This window comes from Schistocerca cancellata, chromosome 2 (assembly GCF_023864275.1).
Source record: "Schistocerca cancellata isolate TAMUIC-IGC-003103 chromosome 2, iqSchCanc2.1, whole genome shotgun sequence".
Lineage (NCBI taxonomy): Eukaryota > Metazoa > Arthropoda > Insecta > Orthoptera > Acrididae > Schistocerca > Schistocerca cancellata.
This window is the reverse complement of record NC_064627.1, coordinates 192,233,965-192,250,854: the sequence shown is the minus strand read 5'-3', so window position 1 is coordinate 192,250,854 and position 16,890 is coordinate 192,233,965. Positions and strand designations below refer to the sequence as shown.

The following is a 16,890-nucleotide window of genomic DNA, read 5'->3' as shown; positions in this document are numbered from 1 at the left end:
CAAATTGCGTGAAAATGTAATCACATGTCAGTTCTAGTATGATATATTTGTCCAATGGACACCCGTTTATCATCTGCATTTCTTCTTGGTGTAGCAATTTTAATGGCCAGTAGTGTATAAAGTTTTGTTGCCAGTCACTACTTGTTCTCATTCTCTAACTCTGGCTGTGTGAAGTTTGCGTATTTGCGCATCGTGGTGTATACTTCTTTTTATCCCCACCCCAGCCGTTTTGTAGGTACGTGGTTCTTGTACATACGTATATACATACAAAGATACATTTTATTATATAATATAATGTAATTTTATATATAAAAGATTAATGTCTTTATTTTATCATTCGATATCGCCAGTCACTCTTTAGATTTTCCTTTTTCCTAGTTTTAATATTTCAGCAGCAGCTTGCCTCATTTTATTTAATTCCAATCTATTGTTCATTTTTGTTGTGGGTCACAGTATTTGAATTCCAATCTGAAACTTGTGGTTATCAAATACTGCAGCTGGTGGCACCAGTCGAAAGCTAGACAACAGCTCAACAGGAATGACGACGGCAGCACCTAAAGCTCACTTGTCGGAGCCTGTGGATCACAGCTGCGTCAGCGGAAAGAGAGAAACGGCGGACGTGTAAGGCGTGTCAAGGCTGGGTGCCGTACGGAGGCGAGCAGGAAGCGTTTGTGAAGACATCCTCAGGACGCGTGGCCTCTGTCCGCGGTCCACGCAGGGAGGAACACCCAGCACGCACACCCACCCGGCGCAGGAGATGAGTGGTGCTGCTGCTGTCGCCGTCGTAGCCCCAGCCGCCGCAGCCTTGGAGCGCCCCAGCCTTGGTGGACAGCGACGAGGCTTGGCTTGGCTTGGCTGGCGTCGGCCGAGGCGAGGCTATATATACAGGGCGTGTGGCCGGGCCGCCGCACTCCGGCCCGACGCACGCTAACAGCAAGACATGTCGCCGGCCACGCTCGCTATCGTAAGTCGCTTCTGTCTTGCTTCCTCACTTTCTCTGCCCTCCCTTTCTAACTTACCTCAGTTTTATTTCTATTTGTGCTTTTACAATCTTTCATGATTACTTGGGTTTCAAAGTTTTAACCCTCAGTAATATTAAAGTCGCCATTTATTTTTTCTAAAAGTTCACAAAAAATCATTTAACATTCGTCAGTTTGTTTATTTATACACTAAGATGTTTATTTATGCATAAACGTTTCAGGCTTTCCAGGCATTAAAGCCACTTTTTATCTAATCTCTTTCCTTAAAATCATCAGAACTTATAGTTTCACTTCAGTATGTATACTGACAAGCCTGCATGATTATTTATGTATCGAAGTTTCGAACTTCCCAAGGATTAAAGCCGCACTACTCATATTTTCCGATTCCTTCCTGAAAGTAATCCCAACATATAGTTTTACTTCATTGTGCTTACTAACAATATTACGTCATTATTTTTACATCAAAAGTTTTAACTGTGCCTAGCTAACTTTTAATTGTACTTCACTTTCATTATTTACAAACTTCCTTGATTATTTGTACATAAAAGTTTTTACTTCCCAAATATTTAGGCCATTTTTAAAATTTCTTAATAAGTTACAGGAAAATTGTGTGACTATCTGTGCATAAAAGTTCTAAATTTCGGGAGCATTATAGCCAATATTTATCTTTTGCATTTGCCCATGGAAAATCACCCCAACGAAAATTCTACTTCAACTTATTTATTTCCAGGCATATATGTTTATTTTTGCACAAAAGTTTCAAACTTTTGAAGCCTTAGGACCATTATTAATGTTTTGTAACTGCTTACAGAGAGTTACCCCAACTTGCTGTTCTTCATGTATTTGTTTACATGTGTGTAGAAGCTAGCATAATTACTTCACTATAAAATTTTTAAACGTTAGAAACACTGTAGAGCTATTTACTTTCTGTACTTACTTCAGGAAATGTCTATTTGCTACTCTTAGTTATTATGCATAGCATGTCTCCAACAATTGATATTAATATCGAAACAGTACTGTGTATGATATCCACAGAATACTAGTGCTTCCTCTTACTTACAGTGAGTTGATACACGTTCTGTTTAAATCCACATTTTTTAAAAATTTTGTTATCGTGTTTATTTTCGAGAATACCTGATAAATTCTGACGTAAACTATGAAACATTGTTGTCTTCAGTCCAAAGACTGGTTTGATGCAGCTCTCCATGCCACTCTATCCTGTGCAAGCTTCTTCATCTCCCAGTACCTACCGCAATCTACATCCTTCTGAATCTGTTTACTGTATTCATCTCTTGGTCACCCTCTACGAATTTTACCCTCCACGCTGCCCTCCAATACTAAATTGGTGATCCCTTAATGCCTCAAAATATGCCCTACCAACCGATCCCTTATTCTAGTCAAGTTGTGCCATAAATTTCCCTTCTCTCCAATTTTATTCCATACCTCCTCATTAGTTATGTGATCTACCCATCTAATCTTCAGCATTCCTCTCTAGCACCACATTTCGAAAGCTTCTATTCTCTTCTTGTCTTAACTATTTATCGTCCACGTTTCACTTCCATACATGGCTACACTCCATGCAAATACTTTCAGAAACGACTTGCTGACGCTTAAATCTAGACTCGATGTTAACAAATTTTTCTTCTTCAAAAACGCTTTCCTTGCCGTTACCAGTCTACATTTTATATCCTCTCTACTTCAACGATCATCAGTTATTTTGTTCCCCAAATAGCAAAACTCATTTACTACTTTAAGCGTCTCATTTCCTAATCTAATTCCCGCAGCATCACCCGATTTAATTCGACTACATTCCATTATCCCCATTTTGCTTTTGTTGATGTTCATCTTATATCCTCCCTTCAAGACACTGTCCATTCCGTTCAGCTGCTCTTCCACGTCCTTTGCTGTCTCTGACAGAATTACAATCTCATCGGCGAACCTCAAAGTTTTTATTTCTTCTCCATGGATTTTAATTCCTACTCCGAATTTTTCTTTTGTTTCCTTTACTGCTTGTTCAATATACAGACTTAATAACATCGGGGATAGGCTACAATCCTGTCTCACTCCTTTCCCAACCACTGCTTCCCTTTCATGAAACATTAAAACATACAAATCTTTCCTAACTGCTTACTAATCTCCATTTAATACTATTAATTTCGAGCAGACATTCGAATACTGGAAATAAATTACTTTCACCCACTTCAACGACCCTTGCTGAAAACATTGTATTAATGTCCCTACATCGAGCGATAAGTAACGCTTTAAATTTCTGTCATTATTGTTTTGGATATTAATGTGGTTTCTGTAGCAAAATATATTTTCAAATATTTTCTCTTTAATTAACTTCTTCAACCTCGATCATATTTAATATATTTATTCGTGAAAATACTCCTGGGAGTTAAAATAGCGGTGTGGGTATAGAAAATAACGATTATTTTGCGGAGAGAATGATTTACAGAGTCTAGAAATTTTTAGAATATCGTGGATTTCACACAGCTGTATTGTGACTGTATTAAACAATCAGTTTCGGTCATAAACATACCATTCTCAGACGTAATGTGACATACTCAGATGTACGACCAACCATGGTTTTACCAGGAATCATACCATGAACGAGTATGTTAACAGAACGAAAAACGTGGAGCACATATGGCTTACAGTGTATCTGTAGCGAAGAACGTGACGAGTCTTGCCATGTGCTTCGCCACAGATCTACTATAAGCCACATGTGCACCAAGTTTTAAGTTGAATGCAGTAGTTTCGTATCTTAATGTATTTTTGTTCTTTTTCTTTCATTTTTGTACATCTGAAGATGCCGTGTAACGGCCGAAACTTATAATCAACAGTATTATATCGCAACTGTGAAGTTAATAAAGAATCGCACACAAATTTGCAACAGTCGCTGTTTCTCTCGATTCGTATTATTTCTGTAGTAACGGATGCCTTCACAGTCGTGTGATTGACCTATAATTTGCCGGCCGGTGTGGCCGTGCGGGTCTAGGCGCTTCAGTCTGGAACTGCGTGACTGCTACGGTCGCAGGTTCGAATCCTGTCTCGGGCATGGATGTGTGTGATGGCTTTAGGTTAGTTAGGTTTAAGTAGTTCTCAGTTCTAGGGGACTGATGACCTCAGAAGTTAAGTCTCATAGTGCTCAGAGCCATTTGAACCAACCTATAATTTGTTCCGGAAACGATGTTCGTGTTTTTTCCTTAACGATACTTGCAAGGACTGTCCGTTCAAAGATATTACGACAGACGTGTTATGAAATCGTTCCACGTGTGTATTACCTCTGTCAGTGACGCCCTGAATGTTCACCGGGCCTTAAGAGTTAGCTTCCCATCCATTCCTCTCCTGTGCTCTCTTGTATCTTTTCATTCTACCAAAGGCCTATTCCTTCTGTGAACATTTCACTTATTCCATAATCTGTCAACTTGAGTGGCGCAGTGGTAAGCCACTGGATCCTCATTTGGCAGGACGATGCTTCTCTGCCGGGTCATCCGGATTTACGGTTTCGGTGGTTTCGCTAAATCACTTAGGACAAATGTCAGGATGGTTCCTTTGCAATCTTCCCTATCGTTCCGCAGTACAAACGTGCGCTCGGTGACTAATGATCTAGTCGTCGACGAAATTTTAAATACCAATCCTTTGCTTCAGAACTGATTTACGGGAACTTCCGTTGTACTCCATCGTTTGGTCTGCCACGGCTGGCCCTCGTCGTTTTCCTTTCTGCAGAGGAGGTGTAGTGCCGCGTCCTGGCAACAGCTTGCAAGCAACACGCGACCTGCTGGCCACACCCAAGGTTGGACCTGCCCAGCGCGGAATGCCAGCGGTCAGCGCGGGCCTTGAGAGCCACAAAGGCGTGTGCTTCGCCTCGCCTTCCTTGCCTCCCGCTGCCCTCTTCGCCCCCAGCCCACCTCACCTCGCCTCACCGCTCCACTTCGTCCCGTGCTCGCTCGACCGGCGAAACGCGCGTCACTGGCGGCCTAACCACGCAGGCCCGGGCACCACTGTCTCCCGCCTCAGGAATCCACTTTCGCTGTCAACAATAACGTAATCCAAAGACGCGCAACAATAAAAAATCGATAAATACGCCAAGTCATTATCGACAGTGGTGGTTCAACTGCATTAAGCACAGACTTCTTTCTTAATTTTATGTACTGACAGACGTGGAACGTGCTATACCATGAAGCACAAGTCAACGAGCCTTTTTAACAAGGTTTTAGGAGACGATCGTCATGAAGGTGTATTAAATGATTAAATTTTCAGAAAAAAAGCATTTTAACCATAATAATAATAATGTCGTGTGAAGAGGGCCTCCCCTCGGGTAGACCGTTCGCCGGGTGCAAGTCTTTCGATTTGACGCCACTTCGGCGACTTGCGCGTCGATGGGGATGAAATGATGATGATTGGGACAACACAAACCCAGTTCCTGAGCGGAGAAAATCTCCGACCCAGCCGGGAATCGAGCCCGGGCACTTTGGATTGACAGTCTGTCGCGCTGACCACTCAGCTACCGGGGGCGGACATTTTAACCATCAGATGCTTTTATTTGAACCTTAATATCTACCGGTTTCGGTCGTGGACCATCTTCAATGATATAAGGCATAAACAGACCAAGTATATCCTGTTAAGATGGTCCACGACCGAAACAGGTACATATTAAGGTTAAAATAAAAATACATAATAGTTAAAATGCGGTTTTTTCAGTTACTTTTTCAGTTACCTACTTAACATTAATGGTGCCATCCCAACAGGTGTGGGCAGACTTATATTCGTCATGGCGTGGATGCCAACAACCTGCGAATGTCATCTTCAGGAATTACTCACCATGCCTGAAACACATACTGAGTGTGTTTGTGAAGTCTGCTGTCTGGAATTTTGTATGAAAATACACGTCTGCCCACCGCATCCCAGACATCCTCTACAGGTGGAAAATCGGAACATTGGAAAGGCCTGTCATTCATTGCATATTCCTCAGGGAATTTCTAATGTGAGTTATAGTGTGGGATCTTGCTTTATCCCGCTGGAAAATGTCTAACCTGTTCATGAAGGGTGTGACAACAATATGTACTATGCAGCATTCAGCCTCAGTTGAACTGTTCTCTTGTAGCGAATGTCTGTCCATCTTCGTGACGTTCTCACACCGAGTAAACATTCCTGTGACGAAACGAGCCACTCTTCGTTGGATCTTACCTACATTTTCTATTAATCCGACTTTGTAAGAGCCCCATACTTATAAACAATACTCAAGAATCGACCGAACTAATGTTTTGTTAGGCTTCCTGGATGAATTACATTAACTTAACATTATTCCGGTGAATCTCAGTCTGGCATCTGTTTTTCCTACTATTAGTTTTCGGTGGTAGCTAGACTTTCGCCGCTCGGAGTGGCCGCACGGTTCAAGGCGCCATGTCACGGATTGAGCGGCCGCTCCCGCCGGAGCTTCGAGCCCTCCCTCGGGCATGGACGTGTGTGTTGTTCTTAGCATAAGTTAGTTTAAGTAGTGTGTAAGTCTAGGGACTGATGACCTCAGCAATTTGGTCCCTTAGGAATTCACATACATTTGAACATTTCCTACACTTTCAGTAGGTCACTTATAGTTATTTTATGGTTATTACTATTTCCAGTTTCGCCAATAATGTAGTCGGACAATAATGGCTCTCTTCGCCTATTTATCGGCGATATGTTAGGGTATTTACTTACGTTCATGGTCATTTTCCAGGCCCTGCACCAATCTTTGATCCTCCTCATATCCTCTAATATTTTGCTACTACTTCTACTACTACAATCTTTCTGTAGACAAGGGCACTGTCTGAAAAAAAGCATCATGGAACTTCCAATGTTATCTACCACATCATTTATATGCATTTTATAAACAGTAATGGACCTCCAACACTCCCTTGATATACCCAGAAATTATCTTTTCATATGTCGATTTCTTCCCGTTAAGAATAACGAATTGAAAGCTATCTCCTAGAAAGTCCTGTATCCAATTACAAATCTTGTCTGTTACTCGGTATGTTCGTATTTTGCGTTCTAAACGATAGTTCGGTACCGTATAGAAAGCCTTCAAGAAGTCATCGAGCATCATACCAAGATGTGCGACCGAGCAGTTTGGTAGCACAACATATCGAAATCTTTTCTTAGCAATTATGTCTCAGCATAACCTACCCTAAAATACCCTTTACATGCTTTTCCGACTGTTTCTGACCATCCTGTATTTGTCGAAGGCGCATCGTACAATGGTTTTGAGTGTCATCAATGTTAGATCCACGTCTTCGTCCTTACAGACAAATATCTGATGTTACCGATTCATATCCTTTGCTGTTTGTTTCCTATCACTCTTTCCAAGCAGACCCTTTCCAAATACACTTCTTTCTCTTGTCATTTTTAAACAGTTTAATATCATTTACTAGCTCAAATTTATCGCAGAACTTAATTACACTTTCTCCCATCTTATTCCTGCTACCGATTCCATATTTTTCCAAACTCTGTCTTCTGTTCCTTTCCCTAATACAGCGTTCCACTAACCTATGGTTGTTAGATTTTCATCTCCCTTTACAGACGTACTCGTTCAATATTCTCTACCTTTCTTCTGCTTCTGAAGTTGACACATATATCTGAACTACTGTTGTTAGCGTTGGTCTGCTGTCGTCGCTATTGGAAATGGACGTATCACTGGTCTGTTCACAGTAGCTCACTCTCTGTCGTACCTTCCTGTACATGACGAATCGTACTCCCGTTGCACTTTTTTTCTGCTGCTTTTGATATATACCTGACCAGAAATCTTCATCTTCTTTTTATTTCACTTCGCTGACCACCAGTGTATCTAGACTGATACTTAGCATTTTCCTCCTGACTTTCTAGCTTCCCTATCATTTAAAGACTTCTTACATTCGAATCTTCGACACATAGAATATTACGCTTTCATTAATTATTTAATATACGTACCTTTTGGCGGCCCCTCCTGGCAATTTGAATGGGGAACTAATCCTGTATCGTTAGCCAGTGGGAGGAATTTTATGACAGTTTATTAATCGTAGATCACATATCTCGTGGTTACGTATGATGTGTCATCAGTGCAGTGGTTTCTGTTGGCTTATGCGTCTTCATACCATTAATCATTGCAGATTCTTCAGTCTCTTAGGGGCAGTTTCCCACCGCGAGGGCAAGAGAATGTGCTGAACCTTTGTCCACTCCTCTACCCTCTTTGACAAGGCTGTTGGGAGAACGAGGGTGATTTCTCACGGCGAAAGTCTTTGGCCGCCATTGCGGATGACTTTTATTCAAAATTTAACCACTGGCTTCGTTAGAACCCGGGCCCAGGACGTTTTATTTAGTAATCAAAGGCGCTACACCTATGTCATGGTGAAAACTCATAGTGTATAAATACTCCTCACATAAATTCCCAGATTAATGCTAATTTTTGTCGCTAAGGAATGCTCTCTTTGCCAGTGCTAGCCTCTGCTCTATTCATCATGCCTTATTTGCTTCCAAGATAGCAGGATTCTTTCGCATCTTCACCAGTCTTGTTACGAACTTTATCACTAAGTCTGAAACGCGTAAGCTTTGGTCAGCATAACATATTTTGTTCGTGTATCGTATTTTCTGAGGTAGCGATTCAGGACCAACCCACGCTAAAATTAGCATGGAAAATCGCCTAAAACCCACACTTAGGCTGTCTGATGAACAAGACCAGCGAGCGTTAATCTTCCATGTGGATTGAATTCATGTGCAGCTCACCCCGCTGGCTCGCTAGGTAGCACACTGCGAGTTAAGCATTGCGATCAGGCTCTGTGATTTACGTTGCATCCGCTAGATTACAACCCTAGTCAGTCTCACAATCCATTGAGTATGGTTATATCTGGTATGGAGACACGCGTAGTAAAAATTCAATCTTCTCTGAGACGGGGAAGACGGACGTGAACATTGGACAATCTGGTGTTCTCTACAAAGAAAATTGTTTCGCACAGATGCATCGTGCTGCTCATGTACCATAGTGGAGGTGCTGTAATTTGTGTATCGTGTCACTGTAAAGCGTAAGATCCACGAACCACGTTTGTTGACCACATTAGCTGTGTTCTCACTCTGATGTACGATTTGGATTCTTCTGCTTCAGACTGATACAACAATCATGATAACAGCCTGATTTTTATTTTTATCCAAATGTGAAGGTATATCTGCATGAAACTTCACAGGATTGGAAAATAACAGCCAATCAGTTGCAGCATTAAAGGTTTATGAACCCTTTACCATGGTCTCGATAAATAGAAATTTGTCTTCAGCAGCACAGAGGTGCCTTAGACTTCGGCTCGCGGGCTATGCCCCGGCCCGAGAGCCCAAGTGCTCAGCTTCGCATCACATTTTCCCGACCGCCACTCCACGCTGTCCAAGCGCGTGGAGGGGGAAGAGGGGAAATCAGCGAACGCGCTGCTTTTAAATGGCAGTGCAGTTGATTTCACGCTTCTCAACAACATAGAACACAAACAAATCAAGTTTTCAATACTAATTAATTACTTTTGGTGTGCAGGAGACATAATATACATTTTATCTGATACAAACTGTCGGCATACGGACAGAAGACAGACGCAGACAATTCTACAGAGTTTCGGACTCAGGTGGCCACGTAAACCTGACTTATTTCGTTTGATAATAGAAAAAAGTTTTTCATCTGAATATGTCGATCGAAATAATGTAGCACTTTTGCAACCTCACTATGGAGATGAGGGAAATGTAGACGTCCTGGACAGTTCTAACGTAAAAATGTTTATCATTGAAACTGGAAGGTTAATCAGTTACGTCTGCACATGTACAGGGTGATTTCATCTAAATAATCAAACGGTCTCCAAAACAGCTCGAACAGAGGTGTAAGACTGACAGTGACCTCAAAACCTTTATAAAACTATCCTCTTAATTTCTGCAAGGCCACAATGAATTCTTCAAACCTCACGCTTTCTTTAACTCTAGTGAGCTTAGGGAACTGGACTGTCTTTGTCAGACTGTATGCCTTCCAAAACTCGATTTTCTTTTTAAACGCATTCCCATCAAATCAGAAAGAAGTTATCTTGCAATGTTTTACTGTGGGCACTGTGCAGTCAAGTCCATTTAAAATTCAGTCTGCAATCCATTCCGGATGTTCTAATTTTCGTTCCTCCATCCCTTTTATTTCATAAATTCAACAACGGTTAGTTTCGAATCGAAGAATCTTTCCAGGCATGCCCCCTGAGTTCACCAACTTAATATATGAAGTCTCCGTACTTTTCTTTCATTTCCATTGAAAACTGTCGCAACTGACAACGGTATAATGATGGCCACTTCTGGAATTTTACTATTCGTACCACCAATTTCTTCAAGTACTCTCTGCCTCTAAATTTAGCATAGAGTACGTCTTGATGTTTGCAACAATGAATCCCATCTGTCGATCGTTGTAATTTTTTTGCGCTTTCGTTATCATCAAAATGTTTAAATTCTCTCTGTACGGTACTGTAATGTCGTTTCGTAGCAAATAAGCAGTACTCGACACTTATGCGAGCTGAGAATTCTCAACCCTGTCTTCTGTCATTTCCATTCATTTTCAAGGATTGTGACGATAGATCGATAGATTGCCTCTTTTTGAGCAAACAGCCATTGCACCTGTGGACGTCCTTCATACAATGAACAAACAGCAAAGTGTAAATAGCGCTGCTGAACTGACCGCAATGCTAAATAAATTGTGCTCTATTCCGGTTACTTCCGAGAAGGATCGAGCAAACCCGAGTGACAGGCAGGGACTTGCCACGCCTGCAGCCCACACACCGTACATGTGTGAAATTTGGTACGTCATGGCTGGACGTGTAGTAGCTCAGTGGCTACAGAGTTTTGTCGTAAAACTTTCCAATGGATCCAGCTGAGATTTAGTATGGCTTTGACGTAAGTCTTTTAAAACAAAACAGACGTGACACTGGATCCAGCTGGCATTTGGTATGGCATATACGTGGCTAGTGACACGATGTGCCGTACTGGAGCCATTAGCACATGCGTTTTATTTTAAAATTTTTACGACAAAGCCCTGCAGCATTGGGCTACTATCTTCAATTACGCATTTTAGCTGTTGATATTTGCGGTTGAAACGCACACTGCACTAGGCAAGAGCCTTTTGGCTCCAATCTGTGATTCTATGAGTCCATTTCCCTTCTGAACAAGACAAATTTATATTTGTCTAAACCATGATAAAACATTAATAAACTGCAACTGGTTGACTGTTATTCTACAATCGTATGAAATTTCTGTAGGCAGGGTCGCTGAAGAGCAGCCATGTCTAAAATTATAAAATATAACGGCAGACAGTTTTTCTGTAAGTGACCTGTATTCTCAAGACGCAGCTATAGCCTGGCTGACAAATCAGGCGGAATACGCTAGACTGCCAAAGCTTGGTTCCACACCCTTAAAATTCAAGGATATCGGTGATGTTTACACTGAAATGTAGAGTGTAACGGTGGTTATTATATGGAAAGGTAAGTTAAAGTATGTTCTAAAAGTAAATCAAGTTAATTTCCTCCTTATTAACTTAGACAACGCTTTTATCAAATTCAAAGACCATACGACCCGAAAAACACGTTCCTTCCTTCCCAAAGAAACATGAGTAGTACAGTCCACAGCTGGTAACTTATCTAGACATTTCAAGGTTTTATTCCATGTGAGCACACTGTTACTGTGCTCATTCATAAGTTGAGTTATTGTTGCGTGGCTCACTGAACAGCCTTGTGAAAGCTCAAAATGCTATGCTCTTTCGACCAATTCCGCTTCTCGCGTTCACCACCTACTCTGAAAGACGCCCGGAGAGAAGGAAGTGAGTACACAACAGCGTCACGTGGTGAGTGGCGGGTCAGAGCAGCTAACTGCTCGCTGCTACCGTTACTGGCATTCCAGAGTAACAGCAAGTGAGAACGGCAGGCAAGGTCGGCGCGAAATGTCACCCTCCCTGGCCTCCGCTGTCTGACATTCAGAACAATGCACTAATATCGGCATAAATTATTCATGCTGGACAAAGGACGACTGTCACAGCAGCGGTCGTTAGAACAGGAAATGTCTCACACATTAGCAATGAAAGAGACGTGTTCTTCGACAAATGCTATTGGTGGCTGAAATATTTCCACTTTATTTTTTTGGAGAGGTGGGGGAGGTGCTATTCATCATGCCTCTGACTGGTTTGATGCAACCCATCACGATTTACTCTTCGATGCGAGCCTCTCCATCTCAGAGCAACACTTGCACTCAACGTTCTCTGTTGTTTGTTGGTTATACTCCAATCACTGCTTTCCCTACATTTATTACCTCTAGTATTATGCGAGCTACTCCCTGATATCTTAACAAATCTCGTGTCATTCAGTCCCTTCTTTCAGTCAACATTTCCCATAGGTTCCTCTTATTTCAGCTAATTTTCACAATACTTCTATAGCGTCACATATCAAACCCTTCAATTCTCTTCTTTTGAGGTTTTCCACAATCCATGATTCATTTCCGTCCAGTGCTGTGCTCCATATGTACATTCTCAGAAATCTCTTCCTTAAATTTAGACCTGTGTACGAAACTAGTAGACTTCGTTTAGCTACGAGTGCCCTTTCTTCCTGTGCTAACCTGATTTTTATGTCCTCCTTCTTCGACTGTCATTTGCGATATTGCTTCCGAGGTAGCAGAATTCCTTCACATCACTTTGTGGTCCCCAACTTTGATGTTAAGCTAGGTGGTACAGTTCTTTACTTTCATCCTCCTTCAGTTTACTCTCAATCCGTAATCTGTGTTCAGCAGACTGTTCATTCCATACAATAAGTCTGTGATTCTTCCTCACTTTCACAGAACATAGCAAAGGTATCATTGTATCTTACCATCGATATTTTTTCACGCTAAATGTTAACCCCGCTCTTGAACTTGTATTTTATTTACATTGTTGCTTCGGACTGAATAGTAAGAGGGAAACACTGTGAGAAACAATGCAGCCCTGTGTGAGGTTTTTAATCCGATAACTTCGTTCTTGTTCTTCCCTTCTTATTGTCTTCTGTTGATTCTTACACATGTTGTGTAGTACCCGCTTTTCTCTACAACTTATACCTGCGAAATACAACAAACAAATTACAGGCAGCATTTCAGGATTCGAATTGCTTTCCGTCACTCGAATGGACACATTTACACAGTACATCCGTAATTCGTACATCGGGTTTTGTGTTTACTGCAGCTGGCGCTTACTAAACAAGCTGATGACTGGCACATTACTGGTACTTGATGTTGCGCCTGTGTCAAGAACCGGAATCATTCCGAAATTCGCCTTAACCGAAATCACCAAATCTGAATGGCGGCCTGTACTAACAATGATTTCAAAGGCCGATAATTCGACTGCCAGAAACCGCGCACCAAACTCCCATTTTTTGTCGTTAAGACGTACGTGATGCATAACGTGAGGGCAGACCACTAGAGACTGGTCTGGCTATTTATGTGAGCAGTTAGAAAGGTGAAACCAAGCTTCATCGTTCTGAAGTACCGTGTTCGTTCAAGTTCAACACTCTTCCACCCAATCATTCGCAGTACCTAACAATCTTTTCTTTATCAATGACCGAGTGAGGTGGCGCAGTGGTTAGACACTGAACTCGCATTCGGGAGGACAACGGTTCAATCCCGCGTCCGGCCATCCTGATTTAGGTTTTCAGTGATTTCCCTAAATCGCTGCAAGCAAATGTCGGGATGGTTCCTTTCAAAGGGCACGGCCGACTTCCTTCCCCGTCCTTCCCTAATCCGATGAGACCGATGACCTCGCTGTCTGATCTCCTTCCCCAAACAACCAACCAACCTTTATCAATGGCGTAATGCCTGAGAAATAATACGTTGAATTTAGTAAAATTTATTAAATTTAACACGAAAATGGTAAGATGTACGTTTAACACATGAGTTGCGAAACCTACCTGACAGATTTTCTCGGGCTAGCAGTAATTTTCCGCGAAATCTTTGCAATAACTTTCGGAGTTAGGGACATTGCCATTTTGTTATCGATGTCGAAATACTAAATTCTGTATGAATAATGGAGGACGCGAACTGTTCATAATAACTCTCATGAGTCTTCTCAAATAAGCCGCTGTTGCAAGTTTCAACTTTAAACACTTCTTCAATCACAGAATACGGCATACTTTACTTGAATAACACAGAGAACGATTAAGCGACCCTCACAGAAGGTTCAAGCAGCAAGGAACAGCAGAAGTTGTGACAATTAAAAACGTACGCCTCGTCTTTGGAAAATAAGGTGACATTGAATCAGCAAAATCAAAAAACGTGTTGTTTGAGAACAGGGGGCGCTTTGTTTGCTCTTGGACGTACAGTATTTCTGATATGGCGTTAGGAACACTGACCGTATTTATTTTAGCGTATACAGCATCTCTGAAACACTTTACGATGTCGGAGATGATACCCACACAAGCAAAGGCACAAAATATTTATAAGGACCTGGCGTGTCATATCTTTGGATGGACGCTACTGAGGCTTACAAATGTTTATGTAATGATTATTTATTACTACCATATCAGCTTCTAATGACAGTTCTCACATTACCGATTACGGCCTCCTGTTGTCACCTTCAGATGTGATTAATCCACGCCGGCCGCTGTGGCCGAGCTGTTCTAGGCACTTCAGTCCGGAACCGCGCTGCTGCAACGGTCGCAGGTTCGAATCCTGCATCGGGCATGGATGTGTGTGATGTCCTTAGCTTACTTAGGTTTAATTAGTTCTAAGTCTAGGTGACTAATGACCTCATATGTTAAGTCCCATAGTGCTTCGAGCCATTAGAACCAATTTTTTATTAATCCACTGACAGCTTCGTCCTGTTATATATGCTCATTTCATGTACTCTGAACATCCTGATGTGGTACAAACCATATCGATGAATTATACATCATGTCGTCACATAGTTAGTCTTTCCAACTATGTGACTTGTTATCCGATTAAAACTTGGATTCACGCCGGTGCTCTTTCATTGGACCAAGCAGGTGAAAAGCACACGGAACTAGGTGAGAACTGTACGGTGGGTGCTTCAGCAGACCAAAACATGGATTTTCAATAAGCTAGATTTTCGAAGCTACATGACGGCAAACATTACTGTCATTTGAAATAACACCGTTTCTACGCTGTCGTATCCTCTTAGTTTGATTCTGGGATTCATAACTCGCATTGGCTCACGTCAGCTATCACTGTTCACTATTTGAAATTTAGGACGTAATGAATTAGCCATGAACCTTTCATATCCCAAAACACTGTCATCAACTGTCTTACAGAAAGTGTTCGCTACAGGTGATAATGGATGTTTACTGACCATGCTCTGCTGCTTGTTCTGTTGTTCGAATTATGGACTCACGTCCCATCAACAGTTGCTGCGCGTTTGAGAAATGTTTGTCCTTCCTCTTCTCATCACGTTACATCTACATCTACATGGATACTCCGCAAATCACATTTAAGTGCCTGGCAGAGAGTTCACAATAGTTCTCTGTTATTCCAATCTCGAAGAACGTGGAGAAAACGAACACCTGTATCTTTCCGTGCGACCTCTGACTTCCCTTCTTTTATTATGATGACCGTTTCTCCCTTAGTATGTCGGCAGCAACAAAATATTTTCGCATTCGGAGGAGTAAGCTGGTGATTGAAATTTCTTGAGAAGATTCCGCCGCAACGAAAAACTCCCTTGTTTTAATTATGTCCACCCCAAATCATGTATCTCTTCCCTATTTCCCGATAGTACAAAACGTGCTGCTCTTCCTTTAACTCCCGATGTACTCTGTTAATCCTGTCTGATAAGGATCCTAGACCGCACAGCAGTACTCCAAAGAAGGACAGACAAGCGCAATGTAGCCAGTCTCTTTAGTGGATCTATTGCATCTTCTAAGTGTTCTGTCAATAAAATGCAGTCTTTGGTTTGTCATCACCAAAACATTTTCTATGTGTTCTTTCCAATTTAAGTTGCTCGTAATTGTAATTCGTAGGTATTTAACTGCATTTACGGCCTTTAGCACTCATGTGATGACCTCACACTTTTCATTGTTTAGGATCAATTGTCAATTTTCGCGGCATCTGTTTTCTCAATCGGTTTGCAATTTGTTTTGATATTCTGATGACTTCACTAGACAATAAAAGACAGCATCATCTACAAACAACCAAAGACGGCTGATCAGATTGTCTCCTAAATCGTTTATATAGATAAGAAAAAGCAGAGGGCCTGTTACACCACCATGAGCAACCCCAGATATCACCTCTGCTTTACTCGATGGCTTTCCGTCAATTACTACGAACTGTGACCTCTCTAACAGAAAACCACGAATCCACTCACATAACTGAGACGATATTTCATAAGCATCCAATTTCACTACAAGCTGCTTGAGTGGTACAGTGCAAAAGCTTTCTGCACCAAGTATAGAAATACGGAATCAATTTGAAATCTCTTGTGAGTAGTACTCAGCATTTCGTGCGTATAAAAAACTAGTTGGTTTCACAAGAACGATGTTTTGTAAATCCATGTTGACTATGTGTCAATAGGCCGTTCTCTTCAAGGTAATTCATGTTAGAACACAATATATGCTCCCAAATCCTGATGCATATCGTCGTTACTGATATGGGCGCCAGCTGGAGTGACCGAGCGGTTCTAGGCGCGACAGTCTGGAACCGCGCGACCGCTACGGTCGCAGGTTCGAATCCTGCCTCGGGTATGGATGTGTGTGATGTCCCTAGGTTAGTTAGGTTTAATTAGTTCTAAGTTCTAGGGGACTGATTACCTCAAGAGTTTAGTCCCATAGCGCTCAGAGCCATTTGATATGGATTACTCCTACTATCTTTCCTGAGTATTGGTGCGACTTGTACAACTTTCTGGTCTTTGACTACGGATCTTCCATCGAGTGGATGGTTG

The 16,890-nt window shown here is 41.8% G+C and overlaps 1 protein-coding gene across 1 annotated transcript in view; it reads left to right on the top strand.

Annotated features, from left to right (window-relative positions):
* The first annotated feature begins 840 nt into the window (after positions 1–840).
* The window catches only part of LOC126161510 (uncharacterized), a 35,182-nt gene continuing 19,132 nt past the window's right edge, over positions 841–16,890 (top strand). The window contains exon 1 of the mRNA XM_049917414.1: positions 841–964. Coding sequence (XP_049773371.1) covers positions 941–964 — 24 coding nt within the window. The 5' untranslated portion in view covers positions 841–940. The remainder of the gene's footprint in view (positions 965–16,890) is intronic.